Source organism: Apaloderma vittatum, unplaced genomic scaffold (assembly GCF_000703405.1).
Source record: "Apaloderma vittatum isolate BGI_N311 unplaced genomic scaffold, ASM70340v1 scaffold4501, whole genome shotgun sequence".
Classification (NCBI taxonomy): Eukaryota; Metazoa; Chordata; class Aves; order Trogoniformes; family Trogonidae; genus Apaloderma; species Apaloderma vittatum.
The window spans coordinates 8,631-21,966 of record NW_009697346.1 but is presented as its reverse complement, the minus strand read 5'-3'; the positions used below and the strand labels follow the sequence as shown (position 1 = coordinate 21,966).

Sequence of the window (13,336 nt, the reverse complement as noted above, 5' to 3'; positions counted from 1 at the left end):
TTTAGGTGATGGGACATATAAGATCCAAATTCAGTAAGGTGGGTTTTGTCTTAGTAAATCAGCATAGAAACTTGAAGATTATCCACACGGACTGTCTAAGAACTATACTTGCAACAGATCAAGAAATGTCTCATTTTCTCTTCTAGAAAACAGACTGAACATTTGAGTTTTGATGAAGCAACAGAAAAGTCACTGGCTTATTTCAAAAATCCTCAAATAAATCAGAACAATTTCTACCCCTAACACCACAGCGCTTCAAACTTGAACACATATAAAGGTGCACATATAATTCAAATGGATGCACACAACAGAATATTCTTCAATGTGCAGTTAGGAGACACCACAATCTTGAAAACTCTCATTCTTATTGTTAAAATCCTGAATGCAGCTGTCCTTGGAAAGAGTCTTAAATTTATCCAAGAGCCTCTACTGTCACACACCTTGGAGAAATGGAAGAAGGTTTACATAATTAGTAAGACATTCTGTCACCTTTCTCCAGCTGCATTCCTTCTAGTTACAAGGCTTTTACACTGGCTTTTTTTTTTTCCCTTTAAATCCAAACTTAACTGCTAGAGTTAGGCAAAAAGTAATTTATTGCCTGGAAGTTTTCACAGCGATTTTTATTTCACAAGACGAGCAGACAGTGGCATAAGGAAAAACAAAGCTGTTAAAAACAACCAACAAACCAAAAAAACCCAGTAGTTTCGGTCCTAGAAACAAATTACAGCACTAGCTATCTGCCTTACAATCTAAATGTGCCTCTTTTGGGACACCCCAGTAAGGACTTCAAACGCAATCTTTGGGCCGAACTTCTGTTTCTGTCACCATTCTTCTGTTGCAGCACCTAGATCTGTCTGCAGAAGAATACAGACTCTTCAGGCAGCAGCTAATTCCACAGATGTGAGTATAACATTAAATTTTTAAGTCAAATGTTGCAGTTGACTTTTAGGATGTTAAACCCATGGCACCAGAGGACATCACATTAAGAGTTATTTATGAATACAAACTCTGCCTCCAAAGCTTGATAGAGAACACAACGATTTGGCAAGAGTCGTTCTCTGAACATCCTGTGACCCAGAAGAATTTTAACCTTGTGAACTTTATTCATGCAGGAAAAATACTCATGTAACAGATACATGACCATTCTTGCTTCTCTAGCCTCTTACTATGGCCCTTTTTTTACTCACAATGTGAAAACTGCATCACGTTAATCAACAGCATACAGACTAACTTGCAGCTTTGACTGTGGTAAAAGCCTGAGCTAGTTAAAACAGCTGCCTGGTAAAATGTGAAGCAGAACAGTCTCTCTCTATTGTGAGTCACATGCAACAACTGTTCTAATGAAAACTAGAAAGAAAAGCTTGGTGGCTTTTACTTACTTCTTCTTCTCTAGGCTCCTCAAGTTCACAGAAAATAAAATACTTCTGTTCAGTTGACCAGAGTATTCCATGCAGCTAAAACATTTGTTTCATGGTTTTAACACTTGAACAATTTAGAATTGTATCTGCAGATGACTATTTGTGCAACAATTCCATCTTACACAGTTCTGGTCAATCAAACGCTCTCTTCTTTCCTAAGTGCTAATTTGACAAGCTTTCCAGGACAATAAAAATACAAAAAACTTGGTTCAATTTATTTTTAAAAGTGGGATGTTAGAGTGCTCTAGACTTCTTCTAATCCCTAAAATGCTTAGTGTGATTTTCATTTATCCCCAGTCTTTCACCAGAGCCTTTCCTTTATCCCCAATCTTTCACATGAGCTTTTCATTTATCCCCATTCTTTCACAGGACCTTTTTTTTTTGGCTTTTTTTTTTTTTTTTTAAGTAACACAGACTGCTGTGTTGGACTGAATCTGCTGAAGTTGCTAATAAGGAAGTTAACAACAAAAACTGAAAATGAATTTGTATCTCAAATACTTGTAACATTCTCTTAGCATCACAGTAAGGAAGTACACCTCAGTAGGGTATAATATTTGGTTGCACCTATTTGAGCAGTCTGAAGGAAGTACTAGTTTTTTAACTCTGCAGAGAAGCTTGAAAATAGCTCAATTTATTTTTCTGTTCTCTTTAATTCACAGGAAGAAGCAATCTTTTTTAAAATGTTTATTCAGCTTCAGATATCTTTCTAAAGATATCTGTGGTATATTCAATATACATCTTCCCTCATTCCTTCAAACACACTTAGACTTTGAGGTAATTTAGGACAAAATATATGAACACTTTCTAAAAAATAAAAGGAGATCAGTAAAAAGAAAATTTAGGCAGGATAAGGATAAACAGAAAAATATTCTGTCTTCCTTTCAGTACAAATAGTTTCATAATAATGCACTTCAAAAAGCAAAATCATCAAGTCATTAAGTCCAAAATTAAGTGTATTTCTCAAGCAAAACTGACGTAAGCAAGCATTTCACCTGAGTTTACATTTCAGGGATTGGGGTCATAGCAATAGAGAAGACAAAGCATCCAGGGGTGGATTGTCCCATGTCACTCCACCCCTTACTTAGAGGGGTAGAGTGAAAAAGGCACGGGGGGGAAATCTTACAAAGAAACATTAATCAAACCTTGTCTTACTGACTCCATGTGTGCAAAAGATGGTCACTCTCTATAATCTCCATGAATCTCCATTCCTGCCTGTCAGCCAGTACTGACTCTGTCAGTATTATCTCACCTGCACAACAGAACCTGTAACTAGAGAGATTTTGGGAAATGTTCACAGTGGTGTCCCATTGTCCCTGAGGGACCTTTTGGTTTAAGGAGTGTATTTCAGATATGTAAGGCACTTGCTAAGAAGGCCTGAGATAAAACCTGTGTGTTTATAAAATGGTCCTCTACCCCTTTAATGATAAGTTTATGCCATACTTCCTCTGTGAAACAATTCCAAAGGAACTCAGATTTAAAATGTGGCATCTTCTGGCACATATGAAGATTACTCCTTTGGAAAGTATGATTTCACTCTCCGATTTACAGGCTACATTGGAAGGCTGCAATGCTCTAAGTAAGATATTTTTACAGTTGTAAAGATATGTTTTGGGAATGACATAGGCAATGCAAGTTATAGTTCTTTAGGCTGAATGAAAAAAGCTAATCGGAGTCTTCATCGTCAAGGTATTCCTCTGCATTACTTAATGTTCGGACTGTACCTAGAAAGAAACAAAGCTTCCTCTTAATCCAGGATAAAAATCACAAAAGGTTCACATTTGCAACACTTGCAAACCAGAATCTGAGAAACCTAATTCCTCTATTATTTAGAAATGTTAGGGCTACACAGATGGGGCTGTAGATCTGGGTATCAAAATAAGCTAGTAACTATGCATTGGCTAAGCTAGTAAACGCATCTCCTGCATATAAGATTTAGTCTGTTCTTGACAGGAAAGCTGGGGGTGGATTGTTTACAAGGGGGTAGAGTGACAGGATGGACAACTAGAGCAGGGCAGATTTGGATTAGATGTCAGGAAGTTCTTTACTATGAGAGTGGGAGACACTGGAACAGGTTGCCCAGAGAGGCGGTGGAGGCCCCATTCCTGAGACACAAGGTCAGGCTTGATGGGGCTCTGAGCAACCTGATCTAGTTAAAGGTGTTCCTGCTCACTGCAGGGAGGTTAGACTAGATGGCCTTTAACGGTCCCTTCCAGCCCAATGCATTCTCTGATTCTGATTCTGGCCTTCTTCTGGATCCTTCGAACCTGTACAGCAGAGGTGGAACACTTTAATTCTATTTTCTGCGTATTTTACCTTTAAATTGCAAAGGAAAGGATGGATGAGTTGGTGTAAGAGCCTCTATAGTTTTATTCTGAGTGCCTAGCTCATTGTTCAAAATCAAATGCCACCTATTCTCTCCCCTCCCTCTTTTCTCACCTAGTTTTTTTTTCTTGAATAAATATTTCATAGATGTGCTTAGGAGCTTTTGATTTTGAAGGATAGTAAGCAGAAAACAGAAATATATTCACCACACGTGCAACAGTGTCTGCCATCTACCTTTGGGATGGTACAAAGATAAATAGCGTGGGCTTTTTCTGATAGTGGATTATTTGTCTACAGATTTTCAAATACACGGGAACAGGAATACAGATAATATATAATGTATACTATATTGTACTACTGAGAATCTGGTACTTGTCAGTCATGGTTTTGCCTAACATATTAAAACAAAGTATTAAAAATATCAGATGCAGACATAACAAGACTGACAAAATTTACAGAAAGGACAACCACATTATCCTGTCCTTCTGGGAGCAGAAAAATTAGTACTTTTAAGACTGACCTGTTCAAATGTTTTGAAAAAAAGAAATCTAAGAGAAAAAGTATTCTTTTTCCTTTTTGAGTAGGAGAAGCAACACAGTAAAAAAAGAAAGAAATAATTGAGCCCTGTGCTCAAGGGACTGTACTTCAAGAAAGGACAAAGCCCATTTCTTCCATACAGCAACGTTCCCTCATTCAGAAGCACAAACAACACAATCTTTTTGCAATTCTGTGACAGGATTTAAAAAACTTTCTTAGTAATCATGACATTTGAATGTGTACACACAGAAAACACAAAACCTAACATTTAAGAGGAGGCAAAATAAGCGTCCTTGGATAAAACAAAGTGTTTTATAGGCAGACTATGATAGAAGCCGTATCTAAATAGGACCAAACAGCAGAATCACAGAATGGTTCGGGTTGGAAGGGACCTTAAGATTATCTAGTTCCCACACCTCTCACTAGATCTGGTTGCTCAAAAGCTCTGTCCAGCCTGGCCTCTGGGAATTGGAACTGAGGACAGAAGACTATTGATACAGATCAAATCTCTGAAAAAGAACAATTGTTTCACTCATAGACATTGGAAATACTGAAATATAGAATCATTAGACACAGAAGAGTGAAATGAATAAAAATAACGAAAAAAATACAAAATACAAGAAATATATACAAATCAGTGGTGTCGCAGAGCTTATAAAAGGCCGAAGTAAGAAAGACAAAAAAGGAAGCTAATATTGAAACTGCAGTTAGACTGAGAACATTAGCACTTATTTTGCGGCAAAAAAAATGTGCAGGAATACCACTGGTGGTAATATATTACGTGACTAAGGACGAAATATCCATCAGCCATGAAACAAAATTAATTTACAGGAAGTGAAGCAAATGTATCGAAGTACAAGGTAAGTTAGCATCAGAAAATGAAAGACTGATGCAATTATTATGGACATTAGAACAGAGAGTACTCCTGTACCAGGTTCCTATAATTGACAGGCAAAGATGAAATAAGTGCTACTAACAGGGGTTAACTAATATTAGAAAAAAATACAGAAACAGAAAAAATTCTTCCCTTTGTTACTGCTTTCTTCAGAGTCAAAACTGATGGAAATAATTTGTCAAGGTTTCCTGGGAAATTCTCATCTTACACAAGCAGAACGTGCTAGTCGTATTGAGTAGTGCTTTCTACAGCAAAAAGCATTAATACTAACAACTCCGTCTCAAAAACCTAAATAACTTTGCCTGTAGAAAACTCTTATCAGAAATTCAGTTATAATTAAAAAAAACAGAGGCTTTTTTTGCTGCAACTGCTCTTTTTGGTGTTCTAAAGCTGCAGCCACCTATTCCATCGTTTAACTCTCATAACAGATAATCACGCACAGGTTAGCATAACAGAATTATAGAACATTTTTGGCTGGAAGAGACCTTCAAGATCATCAGGTCCAACCTTTGTCCTAGCCCTATCAACCCCCCTAAGCCATGTCCTTCAAGGTAACATCAACTCTTCTCTTAAAACACCTCTAGGGATAGTGACTCAACCCCCTCCCTGGGCAGCCTGTTCAAATGGCTGACAACCCTCTCAGTAAAGAAATTCTTTCTAATATCCGACCTGAACCTCCCCTGGCACAACTTAAGGCCATTTCCCCTTGTCCTGTCACTCACCACTAGGGAGGAACAGACCAACCCTCACCTCACTACAACCTCCTTTCAAGTAGTTGTAGAGAGTTATAAGGCCTCCCCTCAGTCTCCTAGTCTCCAGGCTAATCACGCCCAGATCCCTCAGCCTTTCCTTGTACGATACATGCTCCAAATCCTTTACCAGCTTGGTAGCCCCTCTCTGTACCCTCCTCAGCACCTCAATGTCCCTCTTGCAGTGAGGGGCCCAAAACTGGGCACAGCACTCGAGGTACAGCCTCACCAGTGCCAAGTACAGGGGCATGATCCCCTCCCTGCTCCTGCTGACAACACCATTTCTGATCCAGCCAGTGTGCCGTTGGCCTTCTTGGCCACCTGGGCACACTGCTGGCTCATGTTCAGCCGGCTGCCCATCAACACCCCCAGCTCCCTCTCTGCCTGGCAGCTCTCCAGCCACTCCTCCCCAAGCCTGTAGCGCTGCTGGGGGTTGTTGTGGCCGAAGTGCAGGACCCGGCATTTGGCCTTATTGAAACTCATGTCATTGGCCTTGGCCCAGAGATCCAGCCTATCCAGATCCCTCTGTAGAGCCTCCTTACCCTCAAGCAGATCAACACTTTCACCCAGCTTGGTGTCATGTGCAAAGTTACTGAGGGTGCACTCTATGCCCTCGTCTAGATTATTGCTGAAAATGTTAAACACAAGTGGCCCTGGGGGCACCACTCGTGATCGGTTGCAAACTGGACTTAACTCCATTGACCACAACTCTTTGGACTCGGCCATCTAATCAGTTTTTCACCCAGAAAAGCGTATGCCCATCCCATTCCCTCTGTTCTTGCTTGATGTCCAATAATACAGTTGCTAGACCGCACACCCCACTGATACGAGCTGTAGCCCTGCCTGTGTTTTTTTAGTAATATCTCATTTTGTTGTAATTTACCTAGGATTTCTTCCCTAACTTCAGCCTCCTGAGAGCTACAGGTAACATTAATCATGCAATACCGAACAATGCAGTCTTTGTTTGATTTTAAAAGTAGCCTTGTAGCTCTTGAGCTCTTGAACTGTGCTTTCAGGAAAGATGAATGCATGTTGGAGGCAATAAGACTATTTTAATAACAACCTGAATGCATTCCTTCTTTACTTCACTATTAAAGAGTCACTCAGATACAGGAACAGTATTTTTGTTTTAAATTAGCAATAATAAAAGAGGAGCATCTACTGATGTTTGTTTGGCTTAGTCTGGAGGAAGAGGCAGGTGTTATGGGGGAACATACCACACCATTTTACTCTCATACCCTGTCCCTTGTGGTACATTGCTCTTACAAGTAGTTCCTGTCCTTGCTTGCTTTCAGACACACTCTGTGTGTCCTTCATTTCCTTCCCTTCTCTTAGTATTGTCACATTTTTTAAGCTCTTTCGCCTCTTGCTGACACAAGATGGCACTTTGTGCAGAGTCAGCAACACTGAGTGTGATAAATCACAGGTCTCTATCATAGCTCTGCCGAACTAACCCTCAAGTGAATTATTCCAAACACAATTCCTAGTCCATGTAGCTCCAAAGTAGTGTCCTCTAAAAAGGAAAAATGTATCACAATAACACAATCAGAAATACCTGCACTCTGTTTCTTCTTAAGAAGCGAAGCACAAGCTGCATTGGTTGCCATGTCTAAAGCCAGTTTCTTCTCATTGTTCTTCAGATCTGTTCTTGCCCCTTTATAACAGGAAATTTTCATTATGAATCATCGTCGCAGCTATTCCTTGTGCAATGCTGTTACAAGTTTCAGTAGCGCCGGTAGAACAGTAATGGACAAGGGAACCTCATCTGTGGCCTGCTCTGAAGCAGACTAAAAAGCTATGGATGCTCTATTTAGCTACTATTGGTGAGGAAACTCACTGGCTGCACTCCATTTCCAGGAAGAAAATGTCACTGCTGTTCTGGAGTTAAGTGCCTATTTTCATTGGCAAAGCAGGATGAAATTTATCTAGTGCAGGTGAGAAGTCTACTTTCCAAACAGCTGCCAGAAATCTTCTGCAAAGGCTTATAAAGCCAGGCAGGTAATCTGGCTAAGTACTGTAGCGAGCTTACAGAAAAACACTTTAAAAAAAAATATAGACCAATGAACAGTCAGAAGTCTAGCCTGCCACAGAGATTGTTGAAACCTTGGTGAAGATCTTTACCCTTTGCCAGCAGCATCTCTACAATATCTGCATAACCTTTCCATGCAGCAGCATGCAAAGCTGTGTCTCCCAATTTGTTCTGTGGAGTTAGAGGGAAAAGCAACAGGATTAAAACACAGCAAAAAACCTTTCAGCTTATACTAAGGATGAATAACATCACACCTCTACTGTAAAGCTCTGCTGGTTTAACTTACCTGTTGGTTTAACTCTAGGTTTGCCTGGGTAAACAGAACATCCACTATATCTGCAGAAAACAAGGGGGACAGGGGAGGAGGGCAAATAAAGAGAAAAGTTTAGTGTAAACAAAACAGGCTTTTTTGTGTTCATAGGATAAATTTCAGTTAGGATTCAATGAAAGAACAATCCAGGCCACTAACAAAAGTCCGTAAGTCAGACTGCACTGGGCAACCAACCATTAGTTTCAAATAAATGCTAATGCATAAAATATGCAAAACAATGTACCATTCGGTATTGGTCTGTCCTTCTTCCCATTCTGCTTTTAAGTTATACTGATTAGAATGCTTGCTTCAACAGCAAGAGAAAACACACAGCATTAGATGGAGCTGAATCGCCCTTCTAGATTTAACTTTTCTTTAAAAAAAACCCTAGCATGACATTTAAAATCCCCTGGGTTTATTATTTAGTACTATAACTTTAGTTATCAGTATAACGAGCAAAATCAAGAAAACCAGAGAACTAATTTTGTTACCTTTGTGGCCTCCATGGCATGCCCAGTACAGAGCTGTGTTTCCAGCTTTGTCTAAGCCATTTACTCCAACTCGATTATCCAAACACTCTCTCAACCAGCTCAGGTTGCCTGAAAGACAAATGCAGCTATTGATGATTTTTTTTTAAATATTATTCATCTGAAACAGAAACATTAAAGGCACATAGTTCTTTCTGAAGGGTTTCAGCCGCCCTATGAACTTAGGAGGAGAAAAATTGATTAGCAGCAACACTTATAATTCATAAAATAGCCAGTTCAAGTTAACACTAACTATCTTTTCTTTGACTTCCTGAAGACTTTCAGATTCCTGTCTAGTTAAATGGATGGTACCAAATTCTTCTTCTGTGTATACAATCACAGAATGGCAATTCTACCAGGCTGTAAACCTGGTAGAATAACTTCTTCAAGATACTAAATAAACAAACCAGACAGGACATCTTCATTCTAAACATATTACTGTTTTGGCAGAAAATAAACTAATCATCCTTCAGCATTACCTAACTAAAACCCAAATCACACTTACCACGCTTGGCAGCTTCATGCAGTGGGTTATCAATAGACTCAGCTTGCTCTGCCACTGAAATGAAACAGAGAGTAAATTCTAACTACTTCTGAAACTGAACAGATATTTGACATCTCTGTGGAAGTAAAACTTATTTATTCCAGAAGAACCAGTAATACATATTTGATTCAAACATGAAAGGGGATTTCTGAGTGATGGATTAGTCAGATGCACTTCAGTTTCCTGTGGTTGGGAAAGCAATTCAGAGAAGAGCTTCTAAAAACTTCTTAAAACAATGTCAAATCCATCAGTAGTTGCAAACCACCAGGTATTTGGCAATACTTCATCTCATTTGTCGGTTCTCTTTCTACACTTGTGAGATAGTTTTGAGCAGTGTTATGTGGCTAGACTTTCAACCTACAGCTTGCCACCTGTAGTTATGAGTGAATTATTTCCAAGGGGTCTGTGAAAGATAACAAAAAAAAATAAAATAAAAAAAACCACCATCAATACACTTTCTACTTGTTTTACAGAGATTTTTTTTGTTTTTTTTCCTGGGAAACTTGAAGGAGGTTTGTAAATGAAAACTGCTTAAATAATTAATAATTAATAGTGATGGGTAGACTGAAGTTCAGGCTCCTGTAGTCCTGTCCTTCATCTCACAAGCTTCAGGTTTTACTAGAGAGAAGAAGCAAACAGTTCCTGGTCACTGTGCTGTGGCACTACCAAAAAGAAACTGAACAGCACTGTGAAACAGTTGGTAAGTGCGATCACAGACTAGAAACTCTTTCCTAAAAACTTCTTTTTAAGTTGGAAAACCCTGTGACTACTAAGGGTACAGGCAAGTACAGCAGTATACAATCTGACATAAATAGGATCTCTATAAGCCTCTCCACTCAGATCTAACTACTACTGCAATCAGAAGCAATGCAGGCAAATATAGTGTATGCCAGTTACTACAAAGAGAAGTCTCAACCCTGTTGTGGCCTATCCAGGTATTTTCTTACTTTGGGGTGTATTCTTCCCACAATGCTTGCAACTGCAAGATCTCACATGCTTATCTCTGTAGCTGTCTGTAAAATAAAATGCAAACACTAGATTCTGGTATTTCAGTTTTAAAAAGTTTGTGCCAACAGTGAAAAGAACCCTAAAGCAGAGTGGGAGAAGTCAGTCCCAGAGCAGACACACATTACACAAGCAGAGTGTGCTAGTTGTACTGAGCAGTGCTTGTTGTGTACAAAGAAAAGATTAATACCAACAACACTGTCTCGAAAGCCTAAAAATAACTTTGACTTTAGAAAACTTATCAGAAATTCAGTAATACGTATCTGTAATGCAGGTAACACTAACTCTGTCTTCATGAGCTTTCCTATTCGCAGTCTTTTCAAATGCGTTCCTTCAAGCCCAGCAGATGAAGCACAAGACTCCACCAGAGGCTCAGTAGTTTCAGGTCTCCCTCCACCTTTTGCACAAAGGTTGTAGAAGTGCACAGGAGATCACAGTGTTTCAGTGGTTAAGACTCAACCTAGGCAGTTCTAATGGTGGAAACACTGGAAGCAGGCCTTTGGGGATTTTGCATAGATGCGTAAATCAGAAGACATATTCTTGGTACTCTGCTCTTAGGGTCTGCAGGGGCTTCTGTTCTGCTTCTAGAGGAAAATTTTGCAAACATGCAGAGACACCACTATGCTCTGCGCTCCTGTCCAGCCTAAAATGGAAGTTAAACTCAGATAACTGATAATGGAAGTTGCTCAGATACCTTCAGTAAAGCACTCTGGGAACAACTTTTTCAAACTATGTCAGTGGGAACATACATTTTAAATGTAATACACCACAATGTTCAAAAGAAATTTGAGTGTAGGTAAGCATGAGTAGACTACTCTTGCATACAACAGTGACCACCTCTGGCAGATGGCAAGAATAGAATCAGTCTGGAAGTCACAAACCGAAGTCAGATTTGATGCCATGGTCCCAGTAACTGCACCACAGGCTTCTAATAACGTATTTCTAATAACTACCAGTAGGGGCAGGGAATCACAGCACTGCTACCGCCACGTGTCCTAATGAAGAAGTGACAACACGAAGCAACCACAGTTACTAATGTATTAGCAGTTTTGATGCGATCTGTCACATGATACTGCTATCGTGCTGACATTTCCTGGGAGGACTTGGAAGAATTGCGCTATCTGTACTCATGGCTTTTCAAAGTAGTTTTAGTTGAATCTGAAAAAGGAATTTCTATTCAGTCCAAACAGATATGGGATATCTAATGTGGTGCAATACCCAGGAAAATAATGTATTCTGTGGCTGAATATGTTCATTAAAAAGCAACAAATAGCTAAAAACCCAGACCTATTTCTAAGGTGGGGAAAAAAAAATGAAAGGACATTGCAGAATTGTTCACAATCTGGTTTAGCTTCCTGTCCTTACAGTACAGGTTTACTTAACAACTCAAGTGTTGATTATGTATGTCTATAAGAAGCCACCCCATGTTCTGTCACACTTGATCTCAAAGCTACTAAAGGCTGTAGCTCTCCATTCTTAAGTCTATTAAAAAAAAGAGGCAAGGTAGACTGAAGAAATATAGCCAAGATACAGCTAACAAGGTCTTAAAAGCTGCAATACGCTCACTGAGGATATCAAGAGGACAAGCCTACCAGTTTCATGTGTTGTCTGTAAAACCATCCTTTAGATCCAATGTTCTTCCCCTCAAAACAGCAAACATCTACTGCTGTTAAGTGCAGAACCAGAAACATGAACACAGCAAACTCAAGCTATCTCTATGTCATAAAAACATAGGATAGCCTGTCCACTGCCAATGTACAGTGATGACTGTTACCACAGATGTATTCTGAAATACTCTGGTAGGGGGGACTGTTAAATGTCGAATGCAAATATTGTGATTAGTTCTCTATCAGTTATTCTTATTTGGGGATTTTCTTTGACTGCAAATAATCTTATCAAACGAAAATCTTCTAGAAATTACCATAGTTGCTTGGAATTAGTCCAGTTCTCCCTTTGCAAGTTCCTTTCCACCAATTTGTATCACTCTGCAGAGAAAAAGGAAAATAATTCAGAAAGGATATGGTGCATCTCAGAAGTGTTCAGACTGCATGGGACATCTTACGCTTACCATGTCCGAGATGTAGATGATATCTCCTTCTTCAAAGTAAAGTTCATCTGGCTTTAAAAGATAAAAATAAGAAAGGAAAAGTAAAAAAATCTGAACGTGTGTACTCTGGTAAAACAAATACCTAGATAAAGCAGATGACATTCCGCTCTTTGTGAAAAGAATAGTAACTCAAATTCTCTAGCATCCAGACAACAGCCTAACAGTCTTTCATACTTTAGTTTGACTTACCTACAGCTAACTTCTTGGATCTGTGACCTTCCCAACAACTAAGAAAAGACTGTGGCCTTTCCAGGAGAAGACTATGCAATAAAGTCAGTGAAATATATTTTGTTTGTTAACTTCATCCTCTTTCTGGTTAGTCCCAGTTCATCGAATCTGTCTGTTTTCAATTACCTTTGTTGTCTTTGGAAGAAAAATCACTTAGACTGCAGCTGATACTACACAAGAAAGCATGCTGCTTTTAAAAAGCCTGGACTTAAAAAAAAGGAGAGTGATGATTAATCAGGCAACTTTAGTCAAATTAAGAACCAATATCCATCAACAGGCTTTTTCACTGAAAGCATAGTACAGTAAGTCTAATAGGCTAACCATAGGAGAATTGAAGAAACATTATTACAGACAAGATAAAAAATTAAGTTTCTCAAACTCCTAAAATCCAGAGGTACTTACCGTCCTGGGCTCAAATGTATATAGGGCTCTGAACACTTTAACCTGCCCTAAAAAAAGACCAAACAAACAAAAAAAACCAAAACACATCAGTATCAGGCCTTCTAAACACAGCAAACAGATAGAGTCCTCAAGTTAAAAAAAATACCTTTCCTTAACCCTTAAAGTGAATGAATTTGCACTATGCCTCTGTCAATGAAAGTCATGATGAAAAGATTCAACCCAGGAGCAGAGTTTCTGCAGGAAATGGGTCAGATGATCAGCTA

The 13,336-nt window shown here is 39.1% G+C and overlaps 1 protein-coding gene across 1 annotated transcript; it reads right to left on the bottom strand.

The window, feature by feature from the left end:
- Nucleotides 1-2,897: 2,897 nt before the first annotated feature.
- OSTF1 (osteoclast stimulating factor 1) lies at nucleotides 2,898-13,120 on the bottom strand (the record flags this gene model as incomplete). Its single annotated transcript, XM_009877606.1, has 9 exons — nucleotides 2,898-3,139; nucleotides 7,477-7,575; nucleotides 8,043-8,121; nucleotides 8,237-8,286; nucleotides 8,752-8,859; nucleotides 9,293-9,346; nucleotides 12,258-12,321; nucleotides 12,405-12,455; nucleotides 13,074-13,120. Coding segments are annotated over 9 exons (611 nt in total), but the record flags the coding sequence as incomplete, so codon positions are not given.
- Nucleotides 13,121-13,336: the final 216 nt, after the last annotated feature.